Source organism: Pygocentrus nattereri, chromosome 6 (genome assembly GCF_015220715.1).
Source record: "Pygocentrus nattereri isolate fPygNat1 chromosome 6, fPygNat1.pri, whole genome shotgun sequence".
In the NCBI taxonomy this organism is placed as follows: domain Eukaryota; kingdom Metazoa; phylum Chordata; class Actinopteri; order Characiformes; family Serrasalmidae; genus Pygocentrus; species Pygocentrus nattereri.
This window is the reverse complement of record NC_051216.1, coordinates 25363106-25382944: the sequence shown is the minus strand read 5'-3', so window position 1 is coordinate 25382944 and position 19839 is coordinate 25363106. Positions and strand designations below refer to the sequence as shown.

Sequence of the window (19839 nt, the reverse complement as noted above, 5' to 3'; positions counted from 1 at the left end):
TCTTTCACAGCAAGGGGAAGTGTTCTTTGCACAAAAGCAATGTGTGAAAACTGAAAATGGTGAGGCACAGGAACACCTCTGAGCTCTTAATGTTTTTAACTCTTTTTGCCACAGAGTTAATCTCAATGTTTAATTTGTTAATTGTTCATAAGTTTCAAGTTCAACTCTCAGGTTTATTTGTCAGTTACATAACATGTCAGGATGTTCATGCATTGAAATGTTTGTGGTGAGGCTCAGGAAATCACCCTCCAGAAAGTAAACAAAGTAAAAATAAAAGTACAAGAACTGAAATACTGAAACTGAAATATATTAAATATACACAAAATATAGAGACAGGAGGGACCTATGTAAGAAGAAAAAACTATTTGCTATGTACAAATATATTTATATTAAACGAGGGATAATCTGAGAAGAATATACACATTTTAAAGTGATCTGAGGAGGCAGACCAAACGTCCTGAGCCTAAGCAGGAAGAAGAGATGCTGACAGGCAGATCTCACAATAGTGTTTGTGTGGAGGGACCAGGTCATCAGTGAGGTGTACACCAAGAAGCATCACACCGCAGACTCTCTCCATTTCAGCTGTGTTGATGAATAAGGGAAAATGACCATCCTTCTGCAGCTTTGTGTAATCCATGATGTTGAAACAGAGATTACTGTCATGGCACCACTCTGACAGAGCCCTAATCTTCTCTCTATAGGCTGTTTCATCTCCATCAGTGATGAGGCCTAGGATGGTAGTGTCATCAGCAAACATGAAGATTATGTTAATGTCAGTGAGTGAGTTCAAAGTTTACCAAGTATTTCCCTGAAAGTCGTGAGTCTTAATCTGTTATATATAATGTCAATGATTTTCAAAGATGTACAGGTATGAAGATGGACTATTTTCAAAGTAATTAATTATTCTGATTGAAAATCAACATTGAGAAATACATGATTATTACTCAAGAATTTTGCACCTACAAATAAGTGCCTGTTCTCTAATGAACAGTTGGTGAATTTCTATGTTTGTCTTGAATCAGCTACATTAATCTGTGTACAGAGAAAAAAGTGGAAAAATGTCATGAATTATTTGCAAATGCTACTAAGCAAAGTCCCAGCCCTGGAGACCCTGTGCTCTGCACATATTTTGTGTTTTCTCTACTCTGCACACCTGACCCAAACCCAGAGGAGCTTGTTCATTAGTTAAAGAGTTGAAGCAGGTGCTCAGTTGAGACAACAATCCACAAAAACATGCACAGTGTGGAGTCACCCAGGACTGGGTTGGGAAACCCCTAAACTACAGGATTCCTACTGAAACTTAAGGTCCTACAGGAACAGTGTGAAGGATATGTAAAAGCTATAACAGCTATTCTTAGATAGGCTTTTACACTTTCCTACAGGAAACTGACTTCTGGAAATAGCTGAATATGCTAGAATTCTATATGATCTCCACTGTCTTTCTGTAGGATTTTTTGGAGTAGCTGGAACAAGTGAACAAGAATAAATGTGTTCAAGCTGTTTAACAAGTTTAATTATTAAATTTCACATACATTCAGATAGGTTGTTAATTAAGTTGTTCAGTTTGTAAAAAAAAAATCAGAACAGAATCAGGCTTTATTGGAAGTATGTTTACAAACAAGGAAATTTGCCTTCCATCACATAGTAGCAAATAATAGAGTCAGAGTTCCAGGGGCTGCCCCAGAGCAGAAAGAATTGGGGGGGCATCTGAAATGTTCACAGTGGTGGTGATAATTTAAGTGAAACACATTCTGACAGCCTCTCCATGGATCACCACCTTATCGTGGTGGAGGGGTTTGCGTGCTTGAATGATCCTAGGAGCTATGTTGTCTGGAGCAAAAGCTCCTGGTAGGGTCTCCCATGGCAAACTGGTCTTAGGTGACAGGTCAGACAAAGTGTGATCCATAATAACAACCTATGAAAAGATAAAAACAGGACTTGTATACCCTGCCTGGATATATTAAAAAATATATATAAAAAAAACATAAAGAATATGTTTCTAAGACAGTAGTTCACCAAAACAGGGGGAGGGTAACATAAAAACATTCTCTCTCTAAATGCATATTTTGTACTGTAAAATGTAGAAAAAAGTAGTACTGACTTGGTGTGAGTGTTTTCCACCTTTTAATTGCTAAGCAAGTTGCTCTCAGGCTCTGAGCTGCTATGAAAGACTGAGAATGGCTGTGAACATCTTTCACAGCAAGGGGAAGTGTTCTTTGCACAAAAGCAAAGTGTGAAAACTGTGAAAATGGTGAGGCACAGAAACACCTGGGAGCTCTTAATGTTTTTAACTCTTTTTGCCACAGAGTTAATCTCAATGTTTAATTTGTTAATTGTTCATAAGTTTCAAGTTCAACTCTCAGGTTTATTTGTCAGTTACATAACATGTCAGGATGTTCATGCATTGAAATGTTTGTGGTGAGGCTCAGGAAATCACCCTCCAGAAAGTAAACAAAGTAAAAATAAAAGTACAAGAACTGAAATACTGAAACTGAAATATATTAAATATACACAAAATATAGAGACAGGAGGGACCTATGTAAGAAAAAAAACTCTTTGCTATGTACAAATATATTTATATTAAACGAGGGATAATCTGAGAGGAATATCCACATTTTAAAGTGACTTAAGTGACTCAGTGTTATTTAAAGTGTCTTAGTGTTAAAATGTTATTGTCCTTAACAGTAATTTGAGTGAAATTCATTCACAACATTCAGCTTCACAGCTTGTTCAGAAGCCTGACAGCCTGTGGGTAGAAACTGTTCATTAGCTGGGTTGTTCTAGCCTGAATGCTGTGAAATCTCCTGCCTGATGTCAGGATGGTGAACAGGCTGTGTGTTGGGTGACGCTGTCTGAATGGATCTTTTTGATCTTCTTGAGGCAGCAGAACTGGTAGATGTCCTGTAAGGCTGGTAGTTTGTTGCCTTTAATCTCTTCTGCCATCCACACCACTCTTTTAAAGCTACATTAATCTTTGTACAGAGAAAAAAGTGGAAAAATATCATGAATTATTTCCAAATGCTACTAAACAAAGTCCCAGCCCTGGAGACCCTGTGCTCTGCACATATTTTGTGTTTTCTCTACTCTGCACACCTGACCCAAACCCAGAGGAGCTTGTTCATTAGTTAAAGAGTTGAAGCAGGTGCTCAGTTGAGACAACAATCCACAAAAACATGCACAGTGTGGAGTCACCCAGGACTGGGTTGGGGAACCCCTAAACTACAGGATTCCTACTGAAACTTAAGGTCCTGCAGGAACAGTGTGAAAGATATGTAAAAGCTATAACAGCTATTCTTAGATAGGCTTTTACACTTTCCTACAGGAAACTGACTTCTGAAAATAGCTGAATATGTAAGAATTCTATATGATCTCCACTGTCTTTCTGTAGGAATTTTTGGAGTAGCTGGAACAAGTGAACAAGAATAAATGTGTTCAAGATGTTTAACAAGTTTAATTATTAAATTTCACATACATTCAGATAGGTTGTTAATTAAGTTGTTCAGTTTGTAAAAAAAAAATCAGAACAGAATCAGGCTTTATTGGAAGTATGTTTACAAACAAGGAAATTTGCCTTCCGTCACATAGTAGCAAATAATAGAGTCAGAGTTCCAGGGGCTGCCCCAGAGCAGAAAGAATTGGGGGGGCATCTGAAATGTTCACAGTGGTGGTGATAATTTAAGTGAAACACATTCTGACAGCCTCTCCATGGATCACCACCTTATCGTGGTGGAGGGGTTTGCGTGCTTGAATGATCCTAGGAGCTATATTGTCTGGAGCAAAAGCTCCTGGTAGGGTCTCCCATGGCAAACTGGTTTTAGGTGACAGGTCAGACAAAGTGTGATCCATAATAACCCCTATGAAAAGACAAAAACAGGACTTGTATACCCTGCCCGGAACAGGGTTACCGGGGCCCCACCCTGGAGCCAGGCCTGGGGGAGGGGCTTGCCAGCGAGCATCTGGTGGCCGGGCATTTACTCATGTTGCCCGGTCGGGCCCAGCCTAAAGGAGTTACATGAGTCCCCCCTCCCATCGACCTACCACCAATGGGAGGGCAGTAGTAGGGGTTCGGTGCTTTGTGGATCGGGCAGTGTCCGAAGGCGTGGGCCTTGGTGTTCTGATCCTCGGTTGCTGAAACTGGCTTTTGGAACTTGGAACGTTACCTCGCTGGCGGGGAAGGAGCCTGAGTTGGTGCACGAGGTTGAGAGATACCGGCTAGATATAGTCGGGCTCACCTAAACACACAGCTTGGGCTCTGGGTCCAATCTCCTTGAGAGGGGCTGGACTTTATTCTTTTCTGGAGTTGCCCATGGTGAGAGGCGGCGGGCAGGTGTGGGCTTTCTTATAGCCCCTCGACTCTGGGCCTATATGTTGGGGTTTTCTCCGGTGGACGAGAGGGTAGCTTCCCTACGCCTTCGGGTTGCGGAATGGGTCCTGACTGCTGTCTGTGCTTATGCACCGACAGAGTACCCAGCCTTCTTAGAGTCCTTGGGAAGGGTGCTTGAAAGTGCTCCTCCTGGAGACTCTATTGTCCTACTGGGGGACTTTAACGCTCACGTGGGCAATTACAATGAGACCTGGAGGGGTGTGATTGGGAGGAATGGCCTCTCTGATCTGAACCCGAGTGGTGTTCAGTTTTTGGACTTCTGTGCAAACCACAGTTTGTCCATCACAAACACCATGTTTGAACACAAGGATGTCCATAAGTGCACATGGCACCAGGACACCCTAGGCCGCAGTTCAATGATTGACTTTGTAGTCGTGTCATCGGACTTGCGGCCATGTGTTTTGGACACTCGGGTAAAGAGAGGAGCTGAGCTGTCAACTGATCACCACCTGGTGGTGAGATGGATCAGGTGGTGGGGGAAGATGCCGGTCAGACCAGGCAAGCCTAGACATATAGTGAGGGTTTGCTGGGACCGTCTGGCAGAAGAACCTGTCAGATTGATCTTCAACTCACACCTCCGTCAGAACTTTGACCAGATATCGGGGGAGGTGGGGGACATTGACTCAGAATGAGCCGTGTTCCGTTCCTCCATTGTTGAAGCAGCTGACTGTAGCTGTGGCCACAAGGTAGTTGGTGCCTGTCAGGCCAAGCGATCTGCGGCTTCAGTCATCGCCAAGGCAAAAACTTGTGTATGGGAGGAGTTTGGTGAGGCCTTAGAAAGTGACTTTAAGTCGGCTCCAAAAAGATTCTGGCAAACTGTCAGGCGACTCGGAAGGGGAAAGCAGTGTGCCACTAGCACTGTATATAGTGGAGATGGTGTGCTGCTGACTTCGACTGAAGATGTCATTGGGCGGTGGAAGGAATACTTTGAGGACCTTCTCAATCCCACCGACACATTCTCCAGTGAGGAGGCAGTGTCTGGGGACATGGGAATAGGCTTGTCCATTACTGAGGCCGAAGTCGCTAAGGTAGTTAAGAAGCTCCTTGGTGGCAAGGCTCCAGGCGTGGATGAGATCCGTCCTGAGTTCCTCAAGGCTCTGAATGTTGTCGGGCTGTCTTGGCTGACACACCTTTTCAACATTGCGTGAACATCGGGGGCGGTGCCACTGAATTGGCAGACTGGGGTGGTGGTGCCTCTTTTTAAAAAAGGGGACCAGAGGGTGTGTTCCAACTACAGGGGAATTACACTCCTCAGCCTCCCTGGTAAGGTCTATGCAGGGGTACTGGAGAAGAGAGTCCAGCTTATAGTCGAACCTCGGATCCAGGAGAAGCAGTGCGGGTTCTGCATGGGTCATGGAACACTGGACCAACTCTTCACCCTCTCCAGGATTCTGGAGAGTTCATGGGAGTTTGCCTAACCAGTCCACATGTGCTTTGTGGATCTGGAGAACGCATTCGACTGTGTTCCCTGGGTATTCTGTGGGAGGTGCTTCGGGAGTACGGGGTACATGGCTCTTTGCTATGAGCCATTCAGGCCCTGTACAAACAAAGCAGGAGCTTGGTTCGCATGGCAGGCAGTAAGTCAGACTCGTTCCCAGTGAGAGTTGGACTCCATCAGGGCTGTCCTTTGTCACCGATTCTATTCATAATTTTCATGGAATTTCTAGGCGCATTCAGGGGACGGAGGGTGTCCGGTTTGGTGACCTCAAGGTCACATCACTGCTGTTTGTAGATGATGTGGTCCTATTGGGGACATCAGGCCGTGAACTTCAGCTTTCGCTGGATCGGTTTGCAGCCGAGTGTGAAGCGGCCGGGATGAGAATCAGTACCTATAAATGCGAGACCATGGTTCTCAGGTGGAAAAGGGTGGAGAGCCCTCTCTGGGTCGGGATAGGCTCTTGCCTCAAGTGGAGGAGTTCAAGTATCTCGGGGTTTTGTTCACGAGTGATGGTACAAGGGAGCGAGAGATTGACAGGCGGATTGGTGCTGGGTCAGCAGTGATGCGGGCTCTTTACCGGTCTGTTGTGGTAAAGAAACAGCTGAGCCATAAGGCAAGGCTCTCGATTTACCAGTCGATCTACGTTCCCATCCTCACCTATGGTCATGAGTTTTGGGTAATGACTGAAAGAATAAGATCGCGAATACAAGCGGCCGAAATTAGTTTCCTCCGCAGGGTGTCTGGACTCTCCCTTAGAGATAGGATGAGAATTTCGGTCATCCGGGAGGACCTCGGAGTAGAGCCGCTGCTTCTTCACGTCGAGAGGAGCCAGCTGAGGTGGTTCGGGCATCTGGTTAGGATGGCTCCTGGACACCTCTCTCGGGAGGTGTCACAGGCAAGTCCACCTGTGGGGAGACCCTGGGGAAGACCCAGGACACGCTGTCGTGACTATATCGCCCAGCTGGCCTGGGAGCGCCTCGATATCCCCCTTGGAGAGCTAGTGGAAGTGGCTGGGGAAAGGGAGGTCTGGGCCTCATTGCTTAGGATGAAGAAAATGGATGGATGGATGGATGGATGGATGGACGGACATCAAAGTGAAAGTGCACAACCTGACTGGTGCTACAAGATGGTACTAAAATGCAGTCAATAATACCAGAAACTTTTAACATCAACTAGATACAGGCTAAAAGTGAAACTGATAACTATATTTGTTCACAAAATCAAACTCTCAAACCAATGGAGCGATTCACAAGATAAGTATCTCAAAAGTTATGTGCAAATAAAGTAAAAATACCTTCACTATAATACAACACTACACACTAGTAACCCCACCAAACTAGCTATAATGGAAAACCAACTGCAAACAAACTAATTTTATCTCACTTTTATGATCAACAAAGTAGAAATTGGAATTTAACTAAATCTTCTCAGCAGCTTTTCCTTCCATTTTTCTCTGCAATTTTTTTTAGATTAATCCCTTTTAAAGGATGATTATATCAGCTGGGCTCTGTGTTTGTGAATCTTGCTGCTCCTGTGCTCAGAAAGTACATTCTTCAGAACAGGGAAAGAGTTCTTGAACACAGCCCTAGATCCTCCAAATGTCAGTGAGTGAATACAGTCAGTATACTGGGCAGGAGTAGAGCTGACTTGCTTTCCCTGCTTCAGTCTTATGCTTTTAATAGCTAAGCTAAAATAAGCTGAATAACCAAAAAGCTGATCTCTGCTGTGGCCTCTTACAGGAAGAGAACATGTTTCAGTGGTTATATATTTGAGGGGGGAGTGTTCTTTCTACAACACCAAAGTGTGTGTTCTGAAAATGGCAAGTCACAGTCAGAGCTGGGATCTCTTAATATTTTTAATTTTGTTTTTTGTGGGTAAGTCAAATACTCAATGTTTACTTTATTACCTGTTCATAATGTCAGTGAGTGAGTTCAGATTATCCTATAGCTGCAGTAAGCACGCTGCTGAAAGTCATGACTCTTAATTTGTTATGCATAACGTTGATGACTTCCAATGAGGTGCAGGTATAAAAATAATACTTCCAAAGTTATTTCTTATTCTAAGTTAACAAACAAATAAAAGGTTTCTTTCTTTGGTGGAGTGTGTCACCGCGACTAATTGGTGGTACTAATCTTACTCCAAAGACAAAGTAGCATAGCTGTGGGCAGAAAATGTGAGGAGTAAAAAAGATCAATTTTGGTAACAATCAAATACAAAATTTCCGAAATAATACTTAAGCATAGTAACAAAGTATAAATATTACCATAGATAATAGAGGTTTTAGTCTTAGTGAGGAAGACTATCAAATGGCTTCGCCAAAATCCGGTCAACAACATTCAAACTGTCTTCCATTATGTGCAGCTTCCTACCTAGCTAACTCGCTAGCTGGGACTGGCGCGAGGCTAGTGTGAAGTGTGTCCGCCTGTGAGTGCTTTGTGACGGTGGAGGGGCTCAGCAGCACCCGCTGGACAGAAACTGCGATAGAAGTCCGAAAGAGTGATAGAAGTCAGTCTCCAAACACAAGCAGCTACAAAAAAACACCAGAAATAGAAGCTCGATTTGTCGCTAGTCGTTTTTAACAAAGAAAATGCCGCTAAGAGGATTAGGAAAGTCTCCGGTTCAACTCAGAACAGAATGAAAATTTTAAAAATGAAAATTAAATGCTCCCACGGATGTTTACAGCAAAAGATCGCTGATTCGCTCATTTCGCTGTCAATCAAAAAGGGATTCAGCCTCAGACAGATCATCCAATCATCATGCAGAAGCTGAGCGTCAGGGCCAGCCGAGGCCAGCCCACTGCCCCATAGACCCCCAGAGACGCTGAGCGTCCGAAGGGCGGGACAAAGCCCAGCATTTTTCCAATGGCTCGTCTCGTTTCGCTGCACTCTTTGCTTCGCTATTGAACTCTGTAGACGCTCAGCGTCCACACTGTTTAAAGCAATGTGAAGCTGCGGAAATGAGTGAGAGGAAAGCCGCGTCGTTACCAGTGATAAGAAGCTGATTCTGAACAAAAGTTGAGCGCGTTATAGCGCATATTTAGTCTATGACATGTACACACAACAGTATATATTTGAACACTTATTTTTTGACATTTTAGGGGAAGCTGAGCTTCCCTTGCAGTCTTAGAGCAATCGCCACTGATATATATATATATATATATATATATATATATATATATATATATATATATCAGTGGCGATTGCTCTAAGACTGCAAGGCAAGCTCAGCTTCCCCTAAAATGTCATATATACCAACAAAAATTGTGCAAACTCCAAGCGGAGCTTAAATGAAAGGGATTCTGATAAAGTTACCAGTATGTATACACAGTGATTACTGGACAGAGTGATGATCTGAGAGTGGCTGATATATGATGTGAAGCCATAGAAGGGTGGAACTTCATATGTACATAATTTGACATGGTGCAGAAGAAGAGTCAGATGAGGCCATAACTTCTGTTTGAAAAATGCTCTTTTATTGAGAGCAAGGGAAATCAATGTCACTTGAAAAGCAACTGAAAATTAAGGTTGGTCACTCCTAGCCCTACTCTTTCTTCTGATGGTCTCGAAACACAAGCACACTCTCACTAACTGAGCTGTGCACAAAATAACACAGTAAACACATACACACACTGTACATATGCATGTACATATACACACATATATCACTGTATATGAAGAACAACAAGACAACTACATTAATTAACAACATACAATTCAATGTATTTCAAAGTTTATTCTTTATATATATATTATATATATATATATATATATATATATATATATATATATATACAGTGGGGAAAAAAGGTATTTAGTCAGTCACCAATTGTGCAAGTTCTCCCACTTAAAAAGATGAGAGAGGCCTGTAATTGACATCATAGGTAGACCTCAACTATGAGAGATAAAATGAGGGAAAAAAATCAGAAAATCACATTGTCTGATTTTTAAAGCATTTATTTGCAAATAATGGTGGATAATAAGTATTTGGTCAATAACAAAAGTTCATCTCAATACTTTATTATATATCCTTTGTTGGCAATGTCATGCTGAAAGACCCAGCCACATTTTATCTTCAATGCCCTTGCTGATGGAAGGAGGTTTGCACTCAAAATCTCACAATACATGGCCGCATTCATTCTTTCATGTATATGGATCAGTCGTCCTGGTCACTCTCCTCCAAACACGACGAGTTGTGTTTGTACCAAACAGTTCTACTTTGGTTTCATCTGACCATATGACATTCTTCCAATACTCTTCCGGAACATCCAAATGCTCTCTAGCAAACTTCAGATGCACCCAGATATGTACTGGCTTAAGCAGGGGGACACGTCTGGCACTGCAAGATCTGAGTCCCTGACGGCGTAGTGTGTTACTGACAGTAGCCTTTGTAACGTTGGTCCCAGCTTTCTGCAGGTTGTTCACTAGGTCCCCCCGTGTGGTTCTGGGATTTCTGCTCACCGTTCTTGTGATCATTTTGACCCCACGGGCTGAGATCTTGCGTGGGGCCCCTGATCGAGGGAGATTAGCAGTGGTCTTGTAGGTCTTCCATTTTCTGATTATTGCTCCCTGTCACGATTGGCTCCTGCCAGTCCTGTCCATGTGTTCGTGTTTTGCTTCAGTCCTCTCCATGTGCGTTTGTTTTGGTTTTGTTACTCCACCCTTGATTGTGTTCACCTGTCCCTCATTATCCTATCTATTTAAGCCCTGTGTTTGCCCTTTGTTTTCGCTGGTCGTTGTGTGCTCGTGTTGGTGTTTGCCTTATCCAGCTGTTTGTCATGTCAGAAACTCTGTTCGTGTTGGCTATATGACCCTGGACCGTTACGACCCTGATATTGGATTTGGCCTCAATAAAAGTCGCTTACCTCCGCACATGCGTATGCCTCCTCGCTCCCCGTTACACTCCCACAGTAGATTTCTTCACACCAAGCTGCTTGCCTATTGCAGATTCAGTCTTCCCAGCCTGGTGCAGGTCTACAATCTTGTTTCTGGTGTCCTTCGACAGCTCTTTGGTCTTCACCATAGTGGAGTTTGGAGTGTGACTGTTTGAGGTGTCTTTTATACAGATAACAAGGTCAAACAGGTGCCATTAATACAGGTAATGAGTGGAGGACAGAAGAGCCTCTTAAAGAATTTACAGGTCTGTGACAGCCAGAAATCTTGCTTGTTTGTAGGTGACCAAATACTTATTTTCCACCATTATTTGCAAATAAATTCTTTAAAAATCAGACAATGTGATTTTCTGATTTTTTTTTCTCATTTTGTCTCTCATAGTTGAGGTCTACCTCTGATGTCAAGGCCTGTCTCATCTTTTTAAGTGGGAGAACTTGCACAATTGGTGACTGACTAATTACTTTTTTCCCCACTATATATATAAAATGTGGTTTAAATTCTGAGATGATGACAATGTGTTTTTGAGTTTTAGCAGTTTTATTCAGAATTGCCAAAGCTGCAGTGATCTGTCCTGAAGTAAAATCATATATGAAATATGCTTTATTAAAACAGAGTATTGTAAAAGGTCATTGTAAAACATCATCTACCCTGCATAGACATACCATTCAAGTTTCACGATGATTGGTCACTGCTAAGCTTGTCAAAGGCCTATTGATTATGTCTGTAAACCCCAGTGTAGGACATACAGGCCAGAACATAAAACACTATGCTGTAGTGCCCCCTTCAAGCCAGACTGAGCTAATCTTGTGTGTCTGAGTAGCTAGAGTGACTATAGCCTGTTGATGATGTTTCATGTCTGTAGGCCTTATGGTTTGGTCTGCACAATCCATTTTAAAGCAGAACAATTATTATCTAGGCAAATCTGAGCCACAACAGATTCAGCACCCGTGGCTTGTGGGCACCTAATAAAAAGAGTGTACAAAGTATTTGTGTTAGGTACAGAGGACAAGATCAAACAAAAGTGTGTTTGTGTGTGTGTGTGTGTGTTATGCCAGTCCATATGAAATCTGAATGTAAGATACATTGTTGTGCTCAAATGTAGGCTAATAAGCCAATCAGGTGTGCAGTGCAGTGGCCTGTGAACAGTCTGTAGGATTAGCCTGCCTGGTCTGTTCCTGGTGTTGTACTGTGATATTGTGTCATGTGCTCTGTCCCTTCACTGTGAATCTGTTTCTTTTTTAGGTGCTATATCTTGTGTTGAGGTTACTGTTGAGACTGGGAAAGATCACACTTTCAAGTCTTCTGCATCAGGAAGGATTGAGACCATTCTGTGGAAGTTCAAGAAGACAAAAGTGGTTGAGTTTGAAGGTGGTCACCCTACGTGGTATAGATTTGAATCTCGAGCAGATCTTGATACTAACACTGGAGACTTCACGCTTAAGCAGCTGAGTAAAGAGGACAGTGGTCATTACCAGTCTGAAATTCAGGTGGATGGAATGCTTCAGTATTCTGACTATGATATTAAAGTGATGGGTAAGTGAGTCATGTTTTAAGATTGATTTTGGTAGGAATGTTATAAAATTCTCATGTGTGAAAAGATATCCAGGGATCAAGATGAACTATGATCTGGACTTCTACTGGTCTTATCTACGTCTTAAAGTAAACGAGCTAAAAATGAAAAATAATTTATGATATTCTTTTCTCTTGGTCATAATTTCTTCTTAAAGAGTGATTTATTAAGAATTACTTAATAAGGATATGCTCTACCTTCAGATGCAGTTCCAGTACCGAACGTAACATGTGAGGTAAACAGTACAGTAGCGACACTCCTGTGTTCAGTGGACTCGCAATTTCAGGCAAAACTTATATGGACCGGCCCAAATGGATTTAAAGAAACAGGAGAAAGAATCAGCGTCTCATTCAAAGAACAATCAGTCTACAGTTGCACCGCACAAAATGCACTGAACAAGAACAGCACAGAGTTCTCTCTTCAAAAATGTCTCACAGGTTTGTTTCTTAGTCTTTTTATTACTATCATTTTACACGCACACACACACACACACAATAACATATATACACACATTCAATCCAAAAGTATGGTAACACAATGACAAGTGTACATTGAATAATTTATATTGAGTTGGGTTAATTCATCAGTTATTAGTTATTTTCTCCAAGTGGAGTTCCTGCTATTGCCACATGTCACAGTTATTTATATCATATTATTCATTTCTCTAGCTCTGCTCTGAATACATATTGGAGACCAAAATCACAAGAGCTCATTGTTAATTTATGTTCTCCCAATATGGGAATTAAATGACCGCAGTTTATAGGTGGGAATTTTCCCTGACCTTATTCCGCAGATCATTCAACAGACTCCACTCCACAGTCAAGTCCCAAATCAAGACTTTCGAGTCTTGATTAAAGTAATGAGTTCTGAACTTTAACTATTAAATAGATCTGTGCGCATTCAGCAAATTTAATGCCATTTAATTAATTAATACCAAAATGAGGTAAATTTACTAGCCTGGTACAAGCATGTAGTGCATTGAACCCTATTGGAATCATCAGTTTTCTTCCTATTATTTTTCTTTCCTTAAATGAAATGCATAAACCAAACCATAAAACCTAGAGACATGAAACTTGGTCAATAGGTAGTATTCCCTGCTGCTACTCAGGCTCATGACATCAGCCCAATTGGCCTAAAGGGGGTGCTAATGCTCACCACAATGCATTGGGGCCTGTAACTCCTAAACCAGATTTTTGCCAGACAAGACATTTTTTCCTGTTTCCTTGGGCCCAAAAAAACTACTTTGCCATTTGGACAATTTAGCTCCAACTACTTAGATAATTAGCTAATTTGCATAATATGCGAAACCTAATTTTTTCAAACTAGTCCTACAATTTTTGCCCAGTCATCATGTACTTGGTATTAAAAAAAAAGAGCCTTATATCCGGTTCCGGTGCGCCATAGAATGGCCGTGCTGGTGAGAGCTCCGGGTAAACTCTACAGTTTTTTGGGTTTTATTGTGCTGTTTCTGTGTGTTTTTGCACAAACTGCTTTTGGGATCATTCAGTATGATCGGCAAACTCTTTTGAACTTCCGATCATCGCTCAGGACGGACTTTAACGCAAACTCACGCTCGGACGCCGGTGGAGCAGGAGGAAGTGTTGTGTAGGGTTTAATGAAGAATTGTTGAAGTGCTGACATCAGCACACCAGCTTAGCATGAGGGAGCATTCATTTTCTCCACCTGCACAGAGTTTACAGAAAGCGAAGAAACAGGCTTCATTAGGTTTTCTCTCTCGTGCTCTCAGCTGCGCCTGTTAAACACTCAGATTACAACAAAGCTGCTACACTACATCGACTATACAAACCCTAAAATTGTGAATAAAAGTTACAGCTCTTCTTTAAGAACAAACAAATGCATGCGTTGCTGGTTATTCTGGTCATATTAAGCAAAAGAAAATAAGAAATATACTGTGAACAATTAGCATCCACACTTCGTAATTAGCATTCCACCTTAACAGAACTCATGGCCAACAGCGAATAAAAACTTACTAAAACCTTCTAAAAGTGTTTTAACTGCACAAGAGCATAACCAGTGCGTGTTATAATGTTTTTGTGACTGAATTAACTCATTTTATGTCGAAAACTGGAAAATACAAAGTGTGTTTTAACTTAAAATAACGGAGCTGCACCAGCACACCTTCTCTCACAGCGGCGTTTTCCAAAAAGGACGAAAGGTGGGGCTACAACTGTCTTCGTACTCCCCTCAAGTAAAGGCTGCTAAAACTCTGCCCATGATGTACTTGCTCTAGTAAATCAAACTTCTCTTTTATATATATTTCTCAAGCTAAATGATTTGCAGTAGCCAAAAGAAACAATAAAATAATTAGAACTAAGAATTTTAAAGATAGAATTTTACATTTCATAGTCCCCACTTCCCTACCATCGACCCATCACCGATGGGAGGGGCAGTAGTAGGGGTTCGGTGCTTTGTGGATCAGGCAGTGTCCGAAGGCGTGGGCCTTGGCGTTCTGATCCTCGGTTGCTGAAACTGGCTTTTGGAACTTGGAATGTTACCTCACTGACGGGGAAGGAGCCTGAGTTGGTGCGCGAGGTTGAGAGATACCGGCTAGATATAGTCAGGCTAACCTCAACACACAGCTTGGGCTCTGGGTCCAATCTCCTTGAGAGGGGCTGGACTTTATTCTTTTCTGGAGTTGCCCATGGTGAGAAGCGGTGGGCAGGTATGGGCTTTCTCATAGCCCCTCGACTCAGTGCCTGTATGTTGGGGTTTTCTCTGGTGGATGAGAGGGTAGCTTCCCTACGCCTTCGGGTTGGGGAACGGGTCCTGACTGTTGTCTGTGCTTATGCACTGAACAGCAGTTCAGAGTACCCAGCCTTCGTAGAGTCCTTGGGAAGGGTGCTTGAAAGTACTCCTCCTGGAGACTCTATTGTCCTACTGGGGGACTTCAACACTCATGTGGGCAATGACAGTGAGACCTGGAGTGTGATTGGGAGGAATGGCCTGAACGCGAGTGGTGTTCAGTTTTTGGACTTCTGTGCAAACCACAGTTTGCCAATCACAAACACTATGTTTGAACACAAGGATGTCCATAAGTGCACATGGCACCAGGACACTGTAGGCTACAGTTCAATGATTGACTTTGTAGTCGTGTCATCTGACTTGCGGCCATGTGTTTTGGACACTCGAATAAAGAGAGGAGCTGAGCTGTCAACGGATCTCCTGAGTTGGATCAGGTGGTCGGGGAAAATGCCGGTCAGACCAGGCAAACCCAAACATATAGTGAGGGTTTGCTGGGAACGTCTGGCAGAAGAACCTGTTAGACTGATCTTCAACTCACACCTCCGTCAGAACTTTGACCAGATATCGGGGGAGGTGAGGGACATTGACTCAGGAGCAGTGTCACTGGATTGGTAGACTAGGGTGGTGGTGCCTCTTTTTAAAAAGGGGACCGGAGGGTGTGTTCCAACTACAGGGGAATCACACTCCTCAGCCTCCCTGGTAAGGTCTATGCAGGGGTACTGGAGAAGAGAGTCCGGCTTATAGTCGAACCTCAGATTTAGGAGGAGCAGTGCGGGTTCCGCCCTGGTCGTGGAACACTGGACCAACTCTTCACCCTCTCCAGGATTCTGGAGGGTTCATGGGAGTTTGCCCAACCAGTCCACATGTGCTTTGTGGATCTGGAGAACGCATTCGACTGTGTTCCCCGGGGTATTCTGTGGGAAGTGCTTCGGGAGTACAGGGTACATGGCTCTTTGCTACGAGCCATTCAGGCCCTGTACAAACAAAGCAGGAGCTTGGGTCGCATGGCCGGCAGTAAGTCAGACTCGTTCCCAGTGAGAGTTGGACTCTGTCAGGGCTGCCCTTTGTCACTGATTTTATTCATAATTTTCATGGATAGAATTTCTAGGTGCAGTCAGGGGACGGAGGGTGTCCGGTTTGGTGGCCTCAAGGTCACATCGCTGCTGTTTGCAGATGATGTGGTCCTATTGGGGACATCAGGCCGTGAACTTCAGCTTTCGCTGGATCGGTTTGCAGCCGAGTGTGAAGCAGCCAGGATGAGAATCAGTACCTCCAAATCCAAGGCCATGGTTCTCAGGCGGAAAAGGGTGGAGAGCCCTCTCTGGGTCGGGGATAAGTTCTTGCCTCGAGTGGAGGAGTTTAAGTATCTTGGGGTCTTGTTCACGAGTGATGGTACAAGGGAGCGGGAGATTGACAGGCGGATTGGTGCTGGGTCAGCAGTGGTGTATATGTATTAAAAAAATGTATATTGTCTCTATGTCTTGTGTGTATTGTGTCTATAATTTGTGTATATTTCACTATATTTTGTGTAAATTTAATATATTTATTTTTAATATATTTCTCTCTCTCTCTCTCCCTCTATCTATCTATATATCTATATATCTATATTTTTTACTTAGTTACTTTCTGTAGAGTGATTATCTGAGCCTCACCCCAAACATTTCAATGCATAAATGTCCTGGCATGTTGTGCAAATGACAAACTTGAAACTTTAAACAATTTGATACTTTGAAGTATATGGTCGCCATCGGCCAACAACCATTAAGCAGGCTTTTGACAGGCTTAACATTGACCAATAATCATGAAACTTGAATGGTGTCTATATGTCGCCATTATCTAACAAAGACATAGGTTTCAAACAATAATTACATGTTATTACTATATTATAACAATGTCTGGTATTTTGGCTTATTCATTCAAAGACTAATTATACAAATTATAACTTATTATACAAGACAAAGACTAATTATACAAAGATCAAAAGGTCAATCTGACCAAAACTTGGTGATCATCTTTGGCTTTGGTCCCTGATCAATAGATATATCATATTAAGGCCTTTTGACATGTTCTGACCCACTTTCACTGAGCTCTTCTACACCAAAGGGCCCCTTATGAGTGCATTGGGTCTCATTATGACCTACATCAAATCAAAGGGTTAAATATGTAGAACAAAACAACTTTTTAAATGCAACTCTGTGAGAAATTCTGCCATTAGTCATGTAGTTTTGGCATCTATTTTGACAACCTCTTTGATGTTCTGCAAACCAGTGTAGATCAGAACATGTCAATGTAAACATATGTTTGAAGACCTCTGCTCATTGTTTATGGCAACTGAAGGCCTTTTGATGAACTGACTTCCTTTCAGTTCTATTCACTCTGCCTATAAATAAGGCCCAAACAGCTTGAGGCAGAACTGCAGAAGGGCTCAAACTACTGTTGCGTGCTTGTACCTACTTGCGCTTAAACCCGCTCATATATTTATTATTATTATTATTATTATACTGCTAGTTTGTATTGAATTCAGACAACAAACAGGAACCAAATGACTGTGCTGAACAAAGCTTACAAAAAAAAGAGTAAAATGATGGTGCATTAACTACAGAAGCAGATCAAATTGTTCAAGTCCGGTTTATGTTAACTGCCATTAGAAAAACTATCAGTTTAATTACTCTAGTAAGACTGGAGTTTAATTCCTGACTGAAGGCTTATTGATGCTCACAGTGTGAATTCATGTACATTGTTATGTTACATGTACATTTTCTCTGGCCAAGTTGCAGTCTATAAATAAAGCATGGATTAGATTTTTGATGCTTAAATTCTTATTTATTGGTAACGCTTTTCTTCATAAAAATGGGGCATTTTACTGTTAATAACAGCAACCTCATGTTTTCAGTTTACAGTGTACTGACAATAGGATAATAAAAGGTGAAAAAATACTTTGTTTTGTTGCCTCAGCACAAGACAACACTCCACTGTTATGATAACATGATGATATATTTATACTGAATGTTTAAATCGGAATTAATATCTATTAACATCATTGTTATTTTATGCAGGTGGAGTTAGTCCTGTCACTGCCATGTCTCTTACAGTTTCCTTCATTGCTGTTCTGATTGCTGCTCTTCTAGCTCTGCTTTACTGCAGTTGCTGGACTGGGAACACAGAACTGGATATGACTTTCACCAAAGTAGAATATACATGCTGAAGCAAACACTTCTCACTGTAAACAACACATACATTCTAACCAGTTTCACAGATAATGTTACATTTTAAACATACAGTCTGCTGCTGACATCATATCCTAATTAAGTAAGGTGTGTCTGAAAGACTCAGAAGTGAGTCTAAAAGGTCCTAGTAGATGGCTGGACCTGTGAAAACGATATAAAGCTTTTATGGTCTTACTCTTATAATCGTCACTGTTATTTCTAAACTTTGCTCTCCATTTTCCAATATTTTACATAATTCAAGTATAGTAGCTGTTTTTTCCATCGTGTGAACAGTTCATAATGTGTGGTGCAAACAGAAATGCTCAAAATTTATGGCTAATAAAATCTTCCTGCATTAACTTGATAAAAATTAAGAATATTTTTACCTTCTTCTGTAATTTTTTTTTATTATAGAGATACATCTGTTTTTTGTTTGTTGACTTAGTTTTTGGTTGATTATTAAATTGTGATTTAAATGTGTAGTTTGTTGTGAGTACAGTGACTTAAAAACAGCTTGGGAGTTCTCTGGCTGCCCTTTTACATTGCAATGACATTATCATATAATAATACTTTATAGTGATATGAATTATGTATTGTTTTAATTGGCAAAGTATTAATGTGTAACATAAACAGTATACTGTATACTGTATGAAATGAAGCATACTCCGGTCTGTTGAAAACATGAAATGAACAATAAAATACTATTCACATAAGTGCTGATTGTTTGTTTTAATAAATCAACAAATAAGAAATGTTTAGCAATGAGACAGAAACACTGACAAGAATTTACACTCACATCAGCAAATAACCATCTGCAGTGTGTTTGAAACATTTGTTTTTTAATTCTGGGTTTGGGGTTTTCAATGTCAAATTTAATATCATTTTAACTTTTCTTTTAACGCGAGCCACTGTCACGAAACTGCTTAAAAGTCATACAGAAAAAGTGAACTCTGAAGAAAACTGGGTCAGATGCTCAGCAGAACATAACAGTAGGAGTGGAAATGGCAAAGGATGAGAACGTCTTCATAAACTATAAACCTAAAGTTAATCTGGTTCATCAAACAATCTTACTAGTTTCAGTGTAAGTCATCTTTACAAAATTTGGGTTAGTATACAATGAACAAGCTCAACAAAATAGGTAAACAATACAAGGTCTATGAAATGGTGGATTAACTTGGTCATGGAACCATAGTAGTCAAGTTATAATAGTCAAGTCGTCACCTTTATTTCTATAGCACATTAAAAAGACAGTGTCAGCACAACAGCTGATAAGTGCTGCACAATAACACCAACTATAATGAAACATCATTTACCAAGTAAAAAAGAAGAGACTAACTGGTGACCACTGGTCTAATTAAACATCTGACTGGACAGTGTGCACTGTGTGATCAGTCTGAGGCAGTAGGACATGTTCTGTTACAGCGCACAGTTTCTGAACTTTATATCATGTGGGGCCAGATTCACAAAAGTTTCTTAAGACTGCAAACTTCAATAGGCATTATTCACTAAATATTCTTAAAAAGAGATTTCTACTTAAAGCCCACTTATTCAGTTTTCACAAAGATTGACATTCTTAGATAAGAACAAAA

The 19839-nt window shown here is 41.4% G+C and overlaps 1 protein-coding gene across 1 annotated transcript; it reads left to right on the top strand.

Moving 5' to 3' along the window:
• The first annotated feature begins 7635 nt into the window (after positions 1-7635).
• LOC108435160 lies at positions 7636-18598 on the top strand. Its single transcript, XM_017710781.1, has 4 exons — positions 7636-7696; positions 11954-12244; positions 12485-12718; positions 18101-18598. Exons 1-4 carry the CDS (start codon positions 7639-7641, stop codon positions 18247-18249), a joined length of 732 nt encoding a protein of 243 aa, XP_017566270.1. The 5' UTR covers positions 7636-7638; the 3' UTR covers positions 18250-18598.
• The last annotated feature ends 1241 nt before the right edge of the window (positions 18599-19839 follow it).